An 18,486-nucleotide genomic window follows, 5' to 3' on the forward strand; every position below is an offset into this window, starting at 1 on the left:
AACTCGACCGGGTTATTTGCCTAAGGTGGTGTCATCTTTTCACCTTAACCAAGAGATTGTGGTTCCGGCCTTTATCTCTTCAGACTTGTCTTCCAAAGAGCATTCTTTAGATGTGGTAAGGGCTCTCTGTATTTATGTGGAGAGGACTGCCTCTATCAGGAGGCCATTTTCCCTTTTTGTACTGTTTGGTTTCCACAAATGTGACTGGCCTGCAAATAAGCAAACCTTGGCCAGAGGGATTAGAATGGCGATTGCACAAGCTTATGCGCAGGCTGGACTCCCAGCTCCTGCTGTTATAAAAGCACATTTTACTCGGTCTGTTGGACCTTCTTGGGCGGCCCGCCATGGCGTATCTGCAGAACAATTGTGCAAGGCGGCTACGTAGTCCTCAAGGAACACGTTTATTAGGTTCTATGCCTTTGATACTTACGCCTCCTAGGATTCTTTCTTTGGACGCCGGGTTCTCATACCCGCTAAGGCTCGTTCCCTCCCTTGAGGAACTGCTTTAGGACATCCCCGATGTTTTCCTGTGAAATCCAATATATTTTGCTGCAGAAAAGGAATGTTATGGTAGACTTACCATGGTTACCACTATTTCTGTGAGGTACATTGGTACCACAGGGCGCCCAACCTGACGCACCTTGGTTCTTTGGGTTTGTATGGCATTAGCCGCTGGTACCTTCTCCTGTCGTGAGACTGTGGTTCTATGTGACTAACATCTGCTTTCTGTCTTGCCTGCTCCTGCATTGGACTGGTTAATGAGTCCACTGAGACTTTTATTGTAGAGTAATTGAAATGAAAGGACCGTTTGGGGGAGGTAACTGGGAGTGGTGTCAAAATTGCAGTGAGTCATGTGGCGTGTACAGTATCTGCTGTCAGCTGCAATCATATATGTAAAGAAACATGGCACCAGCACTGCTATTGTCGCAGCTAGTCCGAGTAGCCATAGGGTAACCCTAGCAATCGATGTTCCTTATTATTGCACATAATCTGCATAGGTGTATGTAGTTGCAAATCAGTTTGCAATGGCTCCGATGGGCATCTATCATCTTTTCTGGGCAGTAGCTAAACGTGCTAAGATTAGCTGTTACAGGGCCTAAAAAAAAAATCGCAATTGCGAATGCAGTTAGTACAAACATGATTTGTGGCCTGCACATTTTGCTTGGGATAAAGATGTTCTTTACTGTGCTGAATTATCCATTAACAGCTCCACTAAACAGTTGGAATCCCAGTTATAGTATAACCTTTACGTGCGTGTTCCCTGTGATATGCTGAAAGCATTCATAACACAGACAGAGAACCATGGATGGAGACTATTGATCCACTAATTCATTTAAAAGCATGCCCAAGGCATGATCATGGAACATCACTCTTGCTTTATGTGAATAAATGCTGAATAATGTAGGGCTGCAAATTAATGTCTGAATATTAATATATCATTTCAAAACCAAAATAAATAAAACTGCTATCATTTGATTTGATCTCTCTGTAAATTGAATAATCAATTATAATAATGGCATCAATAGTACAGAGATACCATGGGAGAAGATAAAAGATCAAATGCTTATGACATTTATTATACTGAGTGTAATTAATCATATACACATTTTAGTACAGTCCAAAAAAATATATATGAAAACTTGCTGCAATAATTGATTTAACTAAATGTAATCTACACAAACGGATTAACATATATTACATTTCAAAAAACATAACCTACTGTATGTTAAATTAAAAGAAAGAAATTGGAATAAAGTAAGCTGTACATTAATGTAAAAAAAACCCAGTTTATTATTATTATTATTATTATTATTATTACTACCAAATTAATATTATAACATGTAAATTAAAACAGCTGTACAAAATGAATACTAATTTTTATCACATCAAACCAAATGGAAAAGCACAATGCAATTAGAGCCACAGTTACTTGGCCAGTGCAGAGGAACACAGGCAAATCTTTTTTTCCTAAAGTCACAGAATAACACTAGAGGAAAAATATAAGTAAGAACCATATACCAGAGCCAAGCTATAAGTAAAACCAATACCGGTAACTGTTTTTTTTTTTAAGCCATAGTACAGATGTATAGCAATAGTGAAATTGGTGCCTAAGGGTTGTTATAACACCCCTATTACAATCAAACCATATATTGGTATAACAGAATAACAGAATTTGATAATTCATAACAAAAATCAGTGGGTTCCTTCCAATACATGTTTATTAAAATTCATAAAAAACCATCAATGTCCGTAATGGTGTAAAAGTTCTTTGGTCATTTCACCCACTATCAATATCCAATGGGGTTCCAAATAAGAGCAAGTGTACAGATATTTCTTTCATGAACTCATCCTTCTAGAACTGTAAATTGGAGGTCATATCACAAAAAGAGAGATAACCCCTTATTAGTGTTAGGAAGCCGAAGTTATATACAGGAAGTGATACAAAAATAATGAGATGTAATTAAAAAATAGTGTTAATAAAGAAATTAGTAAGTGATAAGTGTTAATAGAATGTAATGGTGTGCCACACTAGAGCCATCCAGCCCAGCCAATCCAGGCAGAGAGGATCCTGCATTAGGAGGAGATGCAGGTACTGATATGCCATACGGAGCACTATAGGGATGATCCAAGGTAGGTAGCTCTTAGTTTAGATATATGCAAGCAAAGAGCCTTTATCATGTGGCACTTTCCTGGTTAATCATAAACCCAGATTGGGGTAACGGAGGTGTGGGGTACAGTGCCCCTGGATTGGCCGGGCTGGATGGCTCTAGTGTGGCACACCATTACATTCTATTAACACTTATCACTTACTAATTTCTTTATTAACACTATTTTTTAATTACATCTCATTATTTTTTAATCACTTCCTGCATATAGCTTCGGCATCTTAACACTAATCTATTAACACTATAGTTTTTTCACTGGTGTGCTGCCCTGGGCTTTCTGGCTTATGCTGATTTTTGGAGTACCGCACCCTGCACCTAGATATAGCAATAGGGACCCCCAATATACAGAGAGGCCTTGACAAGGCTTGTGTGCTTATTCATACATTTGCGCAAATATATGTAACCAAGATATCTGAATTCTAATATTTTGTACGATCTGGTTACTGGTATCATTCAGGGTGCTGGGGAAAACAAAATGCCTTTTTTTCTTGCTTAGAAATACCCCTCCCTTGCAAGCACCTTAGTGATATCCCTAAACTAATTGAGCATCTGCTACTATGTATGTCTGTTGTGAGAGGCAGAAAGGATCCTGCATTAGGAGATGCATGTCCTGATATGCCATATGGAGCACTATGGGGTTGCTCCAAGGTAGGTAACTCTTAGTTTAGATATATGTGTCACGTCTAGCAAAGTTTGAGGATCCGGCAGCTGAGATTTGCCCCAGGAGGTAGCAGGCTGTGAATGAACAAGATGAGGGGGCTGGATATAGTTCCTTCGCATGGGACACGGAGCAATGAAGAACGTAGGCGAGGTTTGAGAGCCAATGGAAAGTATCTATTATGTACAGGGTTGAGGTAGAGAACCGAGGCTGGAGCACGATGGTTAAGGAACGTAATTGCGGATAAAGAACTGCAGATTGTGGCATAAAAGACGAGGTTGTGATTAATGAACTGCAGAGCTGTGGATAGTGGTTAAAGACGTGGCTGGAGGCGAAGAACTGTGGACTGTGATTTGAAAGACGAGACTGTAGATGATGAACTGTGGAACTGTGGATGGTGGTTGAAGACGTGGCTTGAGACAAGGACTGTGGACTGTGGTTTGGAAAACGAGGCTGAAGATAATAATCTGCAGGCTGTGGTCGGTGGTACAAAGGCGTGGCTGGTGAAGGAGATCTGTGGAGTGTGGCTTGAAAGACGAGGCAGAAGACCCGGGGCCGACTGTGCCCAAAGAGTCTTACTGGATCGGGTTTTCCAGGAGCGCTTCCACAGGCATCAGCAGGCTAGAAACGGCAGGGCTGCAGCAGTAACAGAGAACCGACCAAGCAGGATCAGGAGGAACCAGAATACAGCAGGAATCCTGGGAGCACAGGCTAAAGCACCTACAACAGGGTTGTAACCTGAAGCACTGGCATCCCTGTCCTAAACCAGCCCCCTTTTATAGGGAGAGCTTCCCCTGGATTGGCCCATAACCCTTCCAATCAACAAGGTACTGGATGCGACCATAACGTCTGTGAGAATCGAGGATCTTGTGAATCTCAAATTCGTCTCCATGTGCTGATTGGATCTTGGGTGATTTAGGCACAGCGGCTCTGAACCTATTAAGTACCAATGGTTTTAAGAGAGAAATATGAAATGCATTAGGAATTCTTAACTGCGGAGGTAATTTCACTTTGTAAGCCACAGGATTCAACACTTTTTCGATTGGGTAAGGCCCAATAAATCAGGGAGCAAACTTTTTTGTAGGAACCTTTAATCTTAGGTTACATGTGGAAACCCAAACCCGATCTCCTACCTTAAGGCTTGGTACAGCTTTTCGTTTCAGATCTGCATAGGTCTTATATCTCTTGGATGTCTTGAGCAAGGTCTTGTGAACTTGTTTCCAGGCTTCAGTAAATTGTCGAAGTGTTGACTCTGCGGCAGGAACCTCGAGCATAAGCAGAGGTTGGAAGTCAGGAACTCTTGGATGGTAACCATAATTAATGAAGAATGGAGAAGATTTTGTGGCAGAGTGATAAAGATTGTTATGGGCAAATTCTGCGAATGGGAGGAAGTCCAGCCAGTCGTCCTGTAAGAAGGACATGAATAAATGCAGAAAAGTCTCCAGATCCTGGTTTACTCTCTCTGTTTCATGGAAGATTAGCCAGAGGAACAAAGTGTGCCATTTTAGAGAATCGGTCAACTATGACCCATACGGTGTTCCACCCACCAGACGTAGGTAAATCTGTAATAAAGTCCATAGAAATATGCGTCCATGGTCTTAGTGGTACCGGCAAAGGATGCAGTAACCCAGCGGGTGGACCTTTGGGACTTTTATGCTGAGCACATTTTGGACAGGCAGCTACGAATTCCTGAACGTCAGTCCTGAGGTGGGGCCACCAGTAGGAATGCTGAATGAATTTAAGTGTCTTATGACTGCCCGCATGGCCCATGAAGGAGGAGGAGTGAGCCCATGTAAGAAGTTTTTTGCAAAGTTTTGGTGCAAAGAAAGACCTTCCCTTGAGGAGGAAGTGGAGAGGTTTTAGTTGCAGAAAAAGAGGTGGATTCCAGGATAAATTGCTCTTTTGAACGGTCAGAGGGTTCTTCTGAACTTAGGGAGCAAGATAATGCATCTGTCTTTTTGTTGAGGGAACCTGGTTGGTAACTGAGTTTAAAATTAAAACGGGTAAAGAAGAGTGCCCATCTTGCTTGGCGTGGGTTCAGACATCAGGCAGACTATAGATACAGGAGGTTCTTGTGATCCGTGGTCACCGAAATTGGATGCTGAGCTCCCTCCAACAAATACCTCCACTCCTCAAAGGCCAACTTAATTGCCAGTAATTCCTGTTCCCCAATAGCGTAATTCTGTTCAGCGGGGGAGAATTATCGCGAGAAGAACGCACAAGGATGGACCTTCTTGTCCTCGAAAAGCTGGGATAATACTGCTCCCACTCCCACAGTAGAGGCATCAACCTGCACTAAGAACAGACGGCTGAGATCGGGTTGTCGAAGAACTGGAGCAGTCGTGAAGGCCTCCTTTAAAGATGAAAAAGCTTCCAAAGCCTCAGGAGACCACTTGGCAGAATCGGCTCCCTTCCTAGTTAATGCGGTTATAGGAGCTATGATAGAAGCATAATTTTGAATGAATCTTCGGTAGAAGTTAGCAAACCCCAGGAAACGTTGAATTCCTTTAAGGGTAGCTGGAAGCACCCAATCCTGAATCGCCTGGACTTTAGCGGGGTCCATCTGTATCCTCTGCCCTGAAAGAATGTAACCGAGGAATGGAATCGTAGGTACTTCAAAGGTGCTCTTCTCTAACTTACAGAATAACTGATTCCTTTGTAAACGAGTTAACACTTCTTTGACTTGTTCCCGATGGGTCTTCAGATCCCTAGAAAAAATGAGGATGTCATCCAGATACACTACCAAGCAGTCGTAGAGGAGATCTCTGAAGATTTCGTTAACGAACTCTTGAAAGACAGCTGGGGTGTTACATAGGCCAAAAGGCATTACCAGGTATTTGTAACGGCCATCACGGGTATTAAATGCCGTCTTCCATTCGTCCCCATGGCGAATACGTATAAGTTTGTAGGCCCCCCGTAAGTCCAACTTAGTAAATACAGTAGCTCCTATAACACGGTCGAACAGTTCTGGAATCAGAGGTAACGGATATCTGTTCTTAACTGTTATGTCATTGAGAACTCTATAGTCAATACAGGGCCGCAACCCCCTATCCTTCTTTTTGACGAAGAAAAACCCTGCTCCGGCCGGAGATGTAGAAGACCTGATGAACCCTTTCTCCAAGTTCTCCTGGATATACTCCGACATGGCATGTGTCTCGAGAAGTGAGAGAGGGTAAATTCGACCTCAGGTTGGAGTCTTACCGGGTACTAGCTCAATGGGACAATCCCAAGTACGATGCGGAGGCAAAGTGTCCGCCCCATGCTTACTGAAAACATCTTGAAAAGCTTGGTACTCCACAGGAAGGCTGGAAGGGCTGGAAGAACAGAGAGGTCTAACTGAAGGTAAACAGTTCTGAAAGCAGTCTTATCCCGAGAACAATCATAGTTTGCCAATCTATGTGGGGATTGTGTCTGATTAACCATGGAAACCCTAGGATTAGTTCATGAGAGGCTTTAGGAATTACAAGGAAAGAGATTTTTTCTGAATGGAGAACTCCGACCTTCATCTTGAGAGGAATAGTACGAAAGGATATAATACCCTCAGGGATATAACTTCCATCCACTGCGATAACAGAAATGGTATGATCCAAAGGAACCGTTTGTATTCCAGATCGTTTGACCAGAGCTGACGTAATGAAGCTTTCGGCGGCTCCGGAGTCGAGTAGTGCAGGGATGAGAAGAGAAGAAGAAGGGAGCTCCAATTGGGTTAACAGGACAGACTCTTTCTTGGTATGTAATTCTGAGAATTCTCCTAGCTTGACCTCTCCAGCACAAACTAGGAGTGGGCGTTTCCCCGGACGTAGATTGCAAGTTTTAACAAAGTGATCAGATGCACCACAATAAAGGCAGAGGTTCCCTTGTCGCCATCTCTGACGTTCTTCATTGGAGAGGCAGGAGCGATCAATCTGCATGGGTTCTTCCGCAGTTGGTGATGATGGTGTTGGTGGAAGAACAACTCTAGGCTTGAGGCGATCTGACCGCAACCTCTCCATACAGCGTTCTCTGTACCTTAGGTCTAACTTATTGCATAAAGAAATTAGTTTATCCAACTTATCAGGTACGTCCTGAGTTGCGAGGTCATCTTTGATCTTTTCGGAGAGACCACTCCAGAAAGCTGCAATGAGAGCCTCCTCGTTCCAGTTCAGTTCTGAGGAAAGGGTGCGAAACTGGATCACGTACTGACTGACCGTATGCGTGCCCTGACGCAGGCGCAGGATCTCCAATGAGGCGGCAGAAGTCCTGCCCGGTTCGTCAAAGATTCTTCTAAAGGTGACCACGAATTCTGGATAGTTAGATAAGATGGGATCCATCCTCTCCCACAATGGTGAAGCCCATTCCAACGCTTGCCCAGTAAGTAAAGAAATTATATAGGCTACTTTGGTTCGTGCTGATGGGAAGTTGGCCGACTGTAGTTCGAACTGGATTTTGCATTGGTTAAGAAACCTGCGGCATTGTTTTGGATTCCCATTGAATTTACTGGGAGGTGGCAAATGCAACCGTGGAAGTGGTACTGGTACAGGAGGAAGCGGGACCGGAGGTGCTAATGTGGGAGCAGCTGTAGATACTTGAGGGGCCGTCATGGCAACACAGAGAGAATCGAGACGTTCGGACATACTCTGCATGAACTGCACGATTTGAGATTGTGTGGCCTCCTGCTTACTTAAGCGAGACCAGATATCTGCAGTTGAATCCCCTCCTGAGGCCTGATCACCCGTCGAATCCATTCGGCCAGTGCTTACTGTCACGTCTAGCAAAGTTTGAGGATCCGGCAGCTGAGATTTTCCCCAGGAGGTAGCAGGCTGTGAATGAACAAGATGAGGGGGCTGGATATAGTTCCTTCGCATGGGAAACGGAGCAATGATGAACGTAGGCGAGGTTTGAGAGTCAATGGAAAGTATTTATTATGTACAGGGTTGAGGTAGAGAACCGAGGCTGGAGCACGATAGTTAAGGAACGTAATTGCAGATAAAGAACTGCGGATTGTGGCTTGAAAGACGAGGCTGTGATAAATGAACTGCAGAGCTGTGGATAGTGGTTAAAGACGTGGCTGGAGGCGAAGAACTGTGGACTGTGATTTGAAAGACGAGACTGTAGATGATGAACTGTGGAACTGTGGATGGTGGTTGAAGACGTGGCTTGAGACAAGGACTGTGGACTGTGGTTTGGAAAACGAGGCTGAAGATAATAATCTGCAGGCTGTGGTCGGTGGTACAAAGGCGTGGCTGGTGAAGGAGATCTGTGGAGTGTGGCTTGAAAGACGAGGCAGAAGACCCGGGGCCGACTGTGCCCAAAGAGTCTTACTGGACCGGATTTTCCAGGAGCGCTTCCACAGGCATCAGCAGGCTAGAAACAGCAGGGCTGCAGCAGCAACAAAGAACCGACCAAGCAGGATCAGGAGGAACCAGAATACAGCAGGAATCCTGGGAGCACAGGCTAAAGCACCTACAACAGGGTTGTAACCTGAAGCACTGGCATCCCTGTCCTAAACCAGCCCTCTTTTATAGGGAGAGCTTCCCCTGGATTGGCTGGAAGAAACAGGAAACAGGAACTATGCTTAATACTTGGTCTCCAACATGGCGGCGCCCAGTAATGCAGACATTTTTGCAAAGCCACAATGCTCACTGCCCCTGGTCTCCTAGCAATGGCTCAGCAAGAGCGACCCGCTGTAGCAGTATCCCGCCGCCACGAGCGGACCCCCTCACCGCCGCTACTGCTGCCCACAGATCCGGCACAGCAGCCCACCTCCGCCGCTGCCCGTACATCGCCAAGGAAGCCAGCCCCGCGGCCCCAGCGTACCGGTAAGACTCCGGACGCTGACAATATGCAAGCAAGGAGCCATTATCATGTAGCTCTTTGCTGGTTAATCATAAACCCAGATTGGGGTTACGGAGCTGTGGGGTGCGGTGCCTCTGGATTGGCCGGGCTGGATAGCTCTAGTGTGGCACTCCATTACATTCTATTAACACTTATCACTTACTAATTTCTTTATTAACACTATTTTTTAATTATATCTCATTATTTTTGTATCACTTCCTGTATATAGCTTCGGCTTCCTAACACTAATCTATTAACACTATAGATTTTTCACTGGTGTGCTGCCCTGGGCTTTCTGGCTTATGCTGATTTTTGGGATGCCACACCCTGCACCTAGATATAGCATTAGGGACCCCCAATATACAGAGAGGCCTTAACGAGGCATGGGGGCTTATTCATACATCTGCGCAAAAATATGTTAGCAAGATCTCTGAATTCTAATATTTTGTAGGATTTAAATCTGGTTACTAATATCAGTCAGGGTGCTGGGGGAAACAAAATGCCTTTTTTTCTTGCTTAGAAATACCCCTCCCTTGCAAGCACGTGATTGATATCACTAAACTAATTGAGCATCTGCCACTATATATGTCTGTTGTGAGATGCAGAATGGATCCTGCATTATGAGGAGATGCAGGTCCTGATATGCCATATGGAGCACTATGAGGTTGCTCCAAGGTAGGTAGCTCTTAGTTTATATATATATATGCAGGCAAGGAGTTATTATCATGTGGCTCTTTGCTGGTTAATCACAAACCCAGATTGGGGTAATGGAGGTGTGGGGTACAGTGCCCCTGGAGTGGCCGGGCTGGATGGCTCTAGTGTGGCACACCATTACATTCTATTAACACTTATCACTAACTAATTTCTTTATTAACACTATTTTTTATTACATATTATTTTTGTATCACTTACTGCATATAGCTTCGGCTTCCTAACACTAATCTATTAACACTATAGTTTTTTCACTGGTATGCTGCCCTGGGCTGTCTGGCTTATGCTGATTTTTGGGATGCTGCACCCTGCACCTAGATCTAGCAATAGGGACCCCAATATACAGAGAGGTCTTGACGAGGCTTGGGGGCTTATTCATACATTTCTGCAAATATATGTAACCAAGATCTCTGAATTCTAATATTTTGTAGGATTTAAATCTGTTTACTGGTATCATTCTGGGTGCTGGGGGAAACAAAATGCCTTTTTATTTCTTGCAGATAATAAGTTCCCAAATATATGGTGCAGCTGCAAAGCTTAACAAAACAGGTGAAAATATAACATTTGATTTTTGTAAGACAACACATTAGAATATATGTGCAGGCTTTTCCACCCCCAATTGAGTATGAAACATTTTTTCTTCCTGTAAAACTAATGTGCTCTGCAGTATAAAATCACGTTTAAAACATTGCTGCATCATTGTTAGGGTTTTACATAAATGGGTTTGTTTAAACCATCTCTGAACAATCACATGCAATCATCACTCTGTCCCTTACATTTACACGAGGCACAGAGCACGGTATCCGGTCTCTAGGTCGACCACACTAAGGTCAACATGCATTAGGTTGACCACTATTGGTCGACATGCATTAGGTCGAAAAGGTTACTAGGACGACATGTTCTAGGTTGATATGACAAAAGGTCGACATGAGTTTTTTTACAAATGTTTTCATTTTTAGAACTTTTCATAATTTACAATCCACATGGACTACATTTGGGAATGATAACCTGTGCCAAGCGCAGCGGTAGTGGAGCGAGGCGCCTTGCCCGAGGGACACAGTGCAATAAATGTGGTTCCCGGTCAGTAGCGGATCTTGCCACGGGCAAGCAGGACTTTTGCCCGGGGCGCTGCCTTCCGGAGGGCGCAGGGCGCCATCCGGTGGGCGCCGCACCAGGGCAAGATCCGCTGCTGCTGTGTGCCCCCCGCTGCCGCTGTGAAGGGAAACTAGACGCGTACGCATCTAGTATCCCTTCGTGGAGAGGTCCTTTACTGTGCGGTCCACGATGACGTCATCGCGCATCGCACAGCAAAGGTCCTCTTCACGAAGGGAACTAGACGCTACGCGTCTAGTTTCCCTTTGTGGAGAGGACCTTTGCTGTGCGGTGCGCGATGACGTCATCGCGCACCGCACATCATTTCAGTCTGTACAGGGGGCGTTAATGACCACGCCCCCTGTACAAAGCCATGCCCCCTATTGCCGCCCGGGGCGCACAGAGCGCCAGAACCGGCCCTGTTCCCGGTCACTCTACAAAGAAAACGACATGAAAAAAACAAAAAAAAAACTTATGTCGACCTTTTGTGATGTCGTCCTTGCTCATGTCGACCTAATGCTTGTGTTGACCTATTTTAGGTGTAGACTTAGTCACTGTCGACCTAAGTGTGGTCAACCCTATGAATCACACCCCAGAGCACATGCAGCTCAGTACCCAGGGTCGGATAAAGACTTGTGGGAGCCCTGGGCAACTAAGTTGTGGGGCCACCTCTGATAAAATTGACACTCTACCCTACAGTGTCCTCCCTATGCTACATGGTGCCCCCCAATATGCCTCACAGTGACCCCTCCAATTTGCCCTATGGTGCCTCCCTGTATGCAGGGCTATTTCTAGACAATTTAGCTCCCAGTGCGAGCAGTAAAAAAATGCGCCTCCCTACACATTCAAAAATGCGCTCCCTCCCCATAGACATTAAAAAAAAATTATTTAGCACTTGCGCTCCTGGTGAGGGGCGAGGCCTCACTAAAATAGGCGTGGCCTCACATGAAAAGACTACCTTACACCCGAGTTTTTGACCCTGCAACAACAGACCTCGGCCACCACAGGAAAAAAAAAACATTCCACCATATTAAGCCCCACACAGTAATGTCCCTTTCACCATATTATGCACCCTGCACCATAATATGCCACCCACTACAATGCCCATGATACATTATACCCTACAGTAAAGCTTCTAATTACATTTAAATTACCTGCTCGTTGCTAGGGGTTTAATGCTCTGGGCATCATGCTCATTGCCAGGGGTTTCATGCTCTGGGATGCATGTTTGTTGTCAAGGGTAATGCTCATTGCCAGGGGTTTCATGTTTTGAGATCCATGCTCATTGCCAAGGGTAATGCTTGTTGCCAAGGGTAATGCTCATTGCCAGCAGTTTCATGCTCTGGGATCCATGCTCGTTGCCAAGGGTAATGCTCGTTGTTAGGGGTTTCATGTTCTGATATCCATGCTCATTGCCAATGGTAATGCTTGTTTCCAAGGGTAATGCTTGTTGCTAGGGGTTTCATGCTCTGGGATGCATGCTCATTGCAAAGGGTAATGCTCATTGCTAGGGGTGTATAATTGCTGGAGGCTCTGTGTTCAACTTCTGCATGGACAATGCATACAGCACAGTGCGGCTCCTGAGTCCCCTCATTAGCATCATGGAAGTGATGTATCATGTTTGCTAACAAACCTGAATAACCCCGATAGTCACTGATCCTTATAAATTTCTTTTATAAATTGGTGTCTATGACAGGTTACAGTCTACAAAATACAAAACACTTGTAATGCATAATAATTACAAATGAACGGGTTCGGTTCTCAGAGAACTCAACCCCCCAAACGTCACGCTCCGAGTCCGGATCCGAGCCCAGCTCGCAACTTCCCTCCAGACTCGGCAACCAGAACAAGGTAAAACGTCATCATCCCGTTGTTGGATTCTCACGGAATTTGGATTCCATAGAAACAGCCACGCGTCGCCGCCATTTTCACTCCAGTCCTGGAGAGTGTAGCGAGAGGACGTGTCTCCTCAGTGTCTGTGCGGGAAAGTAACGTGGCACGTGGGTGGGGTAATGACCTGCGCTTTTGCATCAGTCCAGTGGTGGTGTCTTGTGCTGCATCAGTCCAGTCACAGTGGTGGTGTCCTGTGCTGCCATAAGTCCAGTGCTGCTGTATAAGTCCAGTCCAGTGGTGCTGTCTTGTGCTGCATCAGTCCAGTGGTGGTGTCCTGTGCTTCCATAAGTCCAGTGGTGGTGTCCTGTGCTGCCATAAGTCCAGTGGTGGTGTCCTGTGCTGCCATAAGTCCAGTGCTTCTGTATAAGTCCAGTCCAGTGGTGCTGTCTTGTGCTGCATCAGTCCAGTGGTGGTGTCCTGTGCTTCCATAAGTCCAGTGGTGGTGTCCTGTGCTGCCATAAGTCCAGTGCTGCTGCTGTATAAGTCCAGTCCAGTGGTGCTGTCTTGTGCTGCATCAGTCCAGTGGTGGTGTCCTGTGCTGCCAAAAGTCCAGTGGTGGTGTCCTGTGTTGCCATAAGTCCAGTGCTGCTGCCGTATAAGTCCAGGGGTTCTGCCGTATAAGTCCTGCGGTACTGCCGTATAAGTCCAGAGGTACTGCCGTTTAAGTCCAGGGGTACTGCTGTATAAGTCCAGTGGGGCTGTATAAGTCCAGTCCAGTGGTGCTGTCTTGTGCTGCATCAGTCCAGTGGTGGTGTCCTGTGCTACCTTAAGTCCAGTGGTGCTGCTGTATAAGTCCAGTCCAGTGTTGCTGTCTTGTTCTGCATCAGTCCAGTGGTGGTGTCCTGTGCTGCCATAAGTCCAGTGCTGCTGCTGTATAAGTCCAGTCCAGTGTTGCTGTCTTGTTCTGCATCAGTCCAGTGGTGGTGTCTTGTGCAGCCATAAGTCCAATGCTGCTGCTGTATAAGTCCAGTCCAGTGGTGTTGTCTTGTGCTGCATCAGTCCAGTGGTGGTGTCCTGTGCTGCCATAAGTCCAGTGCTGCTGCCGTATAAGTCAAGGGGAACTGCCGTATAAGTCCAGCGGTACTGCTGTATAAGTCCAGGGGTACTGTCGTATAAGTCCAGTCCAGTGGTGCTGCCGTATAAGTCCAGGGGTACTGCCATATAAGTCCAGAGGTACTGCCCTATAAGTCATGGGGTACTGCTGTATAAGTCCAAACCAGTGGTGCTGTCATATAAGTCTAGTCCAGTGGTGCTGCTGTATAAGTTCAGTCCAGTGGTACTGCCATATAAGTCTAGGGGTACTGCCGTATAAGTCCAGGGGTTCTGTCATATAAGTCCAGCGGTACAGCCGTATAAGTCCAGTCCAGTGATGCTGCCGTATAAGTCCAGGGGTACTGCTGTATAAGTCCAATCCAGTGGTGCTGCTGTATAAGTCTAGTACAGTGGTGCTGCCATATAAGTCCAGTCCAGTGGTGCTGTCGTATAAGTCCAGGGGTACTGCCGTATAAATCCAGCCTAGTGGTGCTGCCGTATAAGTCCAGGGGTACTGCCGTATAAGTCCAGTCCAGTGGTGCTGCCATATAAGTCCAGGGGTACTGCCATATAATATGCGTACTATGCTGTAAATGGCTTTCTTAAGCCCTATAGTGGTTGTTAAGAAAGCCATTTACAGCATAGTATGCATATTATGCTAATTTTGGACAATCAGCAACCATTGCATTTAAAATAAACACAATTTTGAAACGTATTTATTATTGCAAAATTTGGTATATAATGATATATACATGCATAACCAGAAATCGGGGTTGAGCGCAGTGTAAAATATATATATTCCTGGTACCATTTATTTTAACAAGTAGGAACAACTTGTTAAACATCAGCAGCACTCCCCGTAACATAGTGTACCTCTGTGCGCAGTCCACCCACCTTTTGTTAGTACTGCCGTATAAGTCCAGTCCAGTGGTGCTGCTATATAAGTCTAGTCCAGTGGTGCTGTCGTATAAGTCCAGTCCAGTGGTGCTGCCGTATAAGTCCAGGGGTACTGCCGTATAAGTCCAGGGGTACTGTCGTATAAGTCCAGGGGTACTGAGGTATAAATCTAGCCCAGTGGTGCTGCCGTATAAGTCCAGGGGTACTGCCGTATTAGTCCAGTCCAGTGGTGCTGCCATATAAGTCCAGGGGTACTGCCATATAAGTTCATGGGTACTGCCGTATAAGTCCAGCGGTACTGCCATATAAGTCCAAGAGTACTGCCATATAAGTCCAGTCCAGTGGTGCTGCCATATAAGTCCAGTGGTGCTGCCGTATAATTCCAGTGGTGCTGCCGTATAAGTCCAGTGGGGCTGCCGTATAAGTCCAGAGGTACTGCCCTATAAGTCCACCAATGTTGTGCGTGCATTACATTTGGGCAAATTCCAGCACGTCCCATGTTTTGCACATATAATTAATTTGGTGGTGCAGATTTTTTTTTTTAATGACAGGGGCGTGCAGGAGATGATGCCGGTCACCCGAAAAATTGCGAGCCACTTTCGACATTCAGCCTCTGCGTGCCACCTCTTTTTCTTCTTTGCATGATGTGCTGTTTGGGGCCTACTTTTTAAAACTGCCATCCTGTCTGCCAATGCAGTGCCACTCCTAGATGGTCCAGGTGTTTGTGCCACCCACTTCTGTCGCTTAGCTTAGTCAACCAGCTACCTCATTGCACCTATTTTTCTTCTTTGCATGATGTGCTGTTTGGGGCCTACTTTTTAAAACTGCCATCCTGTCTGCCAATGCAGTGCCACTCCTAGATGGGTCAGGTGTTTGTGCTGCCCACTTGAGTCGCTTAGCTTAGTCATCCAGCTACATCATTGCACCTCTTTTTCTTCTTTGCATTATGTGCTGTTTGGGGCCTAGTTTTTAAAAGTGCCATCCTGTCTGACACTGCAGTGCCAGTCCTAGATGGGCCAGGTGTTTGTGTCGCCCACTTGTGTCGCTTAGCTTAGTTATCCAGCTACCTCATTGCACCTTTTTTTCTTCTTTGCATGATGTGCTGTTTGGGGCCTACTTTTTAAAACTTCCATCCTGTCTACCACTGCAATGCCACTCCTAGATGGGTCAGGTGTTTGTGCCGCCCACTTGTGTTGCTTAGCTTAGTCATCCAGTGACCTCGGTGCAACCTTATGGCCTAAAAACAATTTTGTGAGGTGTGAGGTGTTCAGAATAGACTGAAAATGAATGTTATTGAGGTTAATAATACCGTAGGATCAAAATTACCCCCAAAATCTGTGATTTTAGCTGTTTTTGTTTTTTCCAAAAATCATCCAGATCCAAAACCAAAACCCAAAAGGGTGGTTTTGGCAAACCAATCCAGATCCAAAACGCGAGCAGGGATCTAGATCCGAAACCAAAACACGAAAAGTGCCCGCCGCACATCTCTATAACGATATCACATAAATCCCAAACCTTCAGTTGATGTGGACAGGCTTATTAAGCTATAAGTGTGTTGTAATGCTGAAAACAAATGTAAAATATTTTCACAGAGTGTTTTAATGAATGTGTTAGTCGGTTGATAATACCATAGCTTCCATGTCTTCCAGATATTTTTTCTCTTTTTTAAAATCTTTTTTTGTTATTGTTTCCTTCTTACACAACAGGTACACACTGGGGAAAAAAAGAAAGATTGTTAATAATTGTTTAAATAGCCACATTATAAAATGTCATGTTTACAAAATGCATACTCACGGAGCCAAGAGGGGAATGGGGTAATACAAAGTACCCGGGACTCTATGGGGTCCAGGCTTGCTGAGAAGGCATATAGTAACAACGCTCCCAAAATGCAGAACAGCATAGCTTCTTCAAACGGCCCAGTGCATTAGGTCAACAGATACAAAAGGTCGATAAATGACAGGTCAACAGTGCTTAAAGTCGACAAATACAAAAGGTTGACAGGGTCAAAAGGTTGACATATGACAATGGTCAACTCAAAAATGGTCAACACGTGGGTTTTTTTTTTGGAGGGGGGGCAAATCTTGTATGTTCCATGCTACGTGACCACCATCAGTACAAATATGTACCCTTGTGGGGTCACTTTGCTTGCCATGCTTCCGGCAAGGTGACTCGCTCTGCTCTGCTTCGCTCGCCATAGGTTACTATTCCCAATAGATGACCCTGTGGATAGTAAATCAAGCAAATGTAGAGAAAACATGTGAAACACCCCAAAAACATGTGTTGACCATTTATGTGTCGACCTATGTTATATCAATCTTAAGCACTCTTGACCTTTTGTACCTGTTGACATCATGCATGTCGACCATATGCGATGGGATGTAATGGAGTCTGAGATTGCCTGAGGTGCGGGATGCTGCCCAATCTCGGACTTTTTTTTATAGGAGCAATCACTTACAAGGCAAAACCATCCCTTAAAAGTGATTGCCCCTTAAAAAAAACGTCTGAGATCGGCAGGATTTCCCGCACCTCTGGCAATCACAGACTCCATTGCATCCCACCGCTTGTGTCCAACCATTGGCTGTTAATCAATGCATTATCAATCTATCATGCCGATACCCTTACAGAAACACTGCTCTTTTTTATTGTTATCAGTGCAAGGTACTGTAGGATTAGTTGCTCAGCATGGAACTGTGACATTATAAAGGCAGCATCAATGAAATAATATTAGGGTTTAGGGGACATACAGTACTAAGCTACTTAGCGTGTTCCCTAACCCTTATATTGTTTCAGTGAAGAAATTAGGAAAATGCAGCAATGCTACAGTAATGCAAACATTCTAGGGCAAACACTTATTCTATTTAATTTAAGAATTATGGAAAGGGTTATGTTTTTCTTTTTATTGCCTATTTTCCCATATAATGCTCAGAAATTAAAATACATTTATTCCGAAATGATACCAAACATCCTTATCTTTATAGAAAAAGCCATATAAGATTATCTTGGGCAAACAAATAAATCAACCCATTCTTATGGGTGAAACGGACACATAACAGAAACATGAAAAGTGTCCTGGTAATTAAAGGGTAAAAATCTTTTTACAATTGTTTGCAGTGACCAGCGCTCCCCAAAGGCAGTGGAGACATCTGTTTATGTATTTCAAAGAGATTTGTCAGTCCAAAAAACACACAGATGCTACTTTATAACTTAACGCTACAGTACATATCAGCTATTTGTTACCCCTAGCCTAGGATAGCGGTTGAGCGCACTAACAGGGGTATACTTACTAAATGGCTTGCTGAATTGATTATTGGTGGCTTTGCCCAGAGGATTTAAAAGGCAAAGTCAATAATATTAACAACAAAGCCAGGAATTTTAATCGGTGGCTTTTAAAAAGGGAAAAAATGTGGCACAGAGATGCTGGCCCATGTCAACTCTACTGTATTCCGTATTTGTTTTACTGAACTAAGTAGTGAAGAACTAGTCATTCTCTTCCAGCCCATAGTCAAACTGTGAAATTTGTGGAGAGTAGTAACACTATAAGTATAATTCTATAGATGAGTTAGCTGGGTGAATGTATTGTTATTGTATTGTTCGGTTACTGTATAGCCAGTTTGCAGTTAGTCAGTGAACTGTTTAGGGGTGTGTGTTAGTGTGTGTTGTTATGTAGCTTTTCTAGTAGTTTCTGTGTAGGGGAGGTCTACTAGCTTTGGACACTCCCACCCG

The 18,486-nt window shown here is 44.7% G+C and overlaps 1 protein-coding gene across 7 annotated transcripts in view; it reads right to left on the reverse strand.

Annotated features, from left to right (window-relative positions):
• IZUMO1 (izumo sperm-oocyte fusion 1) overlaps positions 1 to 18,486 on the reverse strand; it is a 393,444-nt gene that overhangs the window by 87,352 nt on the left and 287,606 nt on the right. For all 7 annotated transcript variants that reach the window (XM_063942733.1, XM_063942731.1, XM_063942732.1 and 4 more), the window contains one exon: positions 16,392 to 16,476. In XM_063942733.1, the coding sequence (XP_063798803.1) occupies positions 16,392 to 16,476 (85 nt within the window). The remainder of the gene's footprint in view (positions 1 to 16,391; positions 16,477 to 18,486) is intronic.

The sequence above is a fragment of the Pseudophryne corroboree genome, chromosome 10 (assembly GCF_028390025.1).
Source record: "Pseudophryne corroboree isolate aPseCor3 chromosome 10, aPseCor3.hap2, whole genome shotgun sequence".
NCBI classification, from domain to species: Eukaryota; Metazoa; Chordata; class Amphibia; order Anura; family Myobatrachidae; genus Pseudophryne; species Pseudophryne corroboree.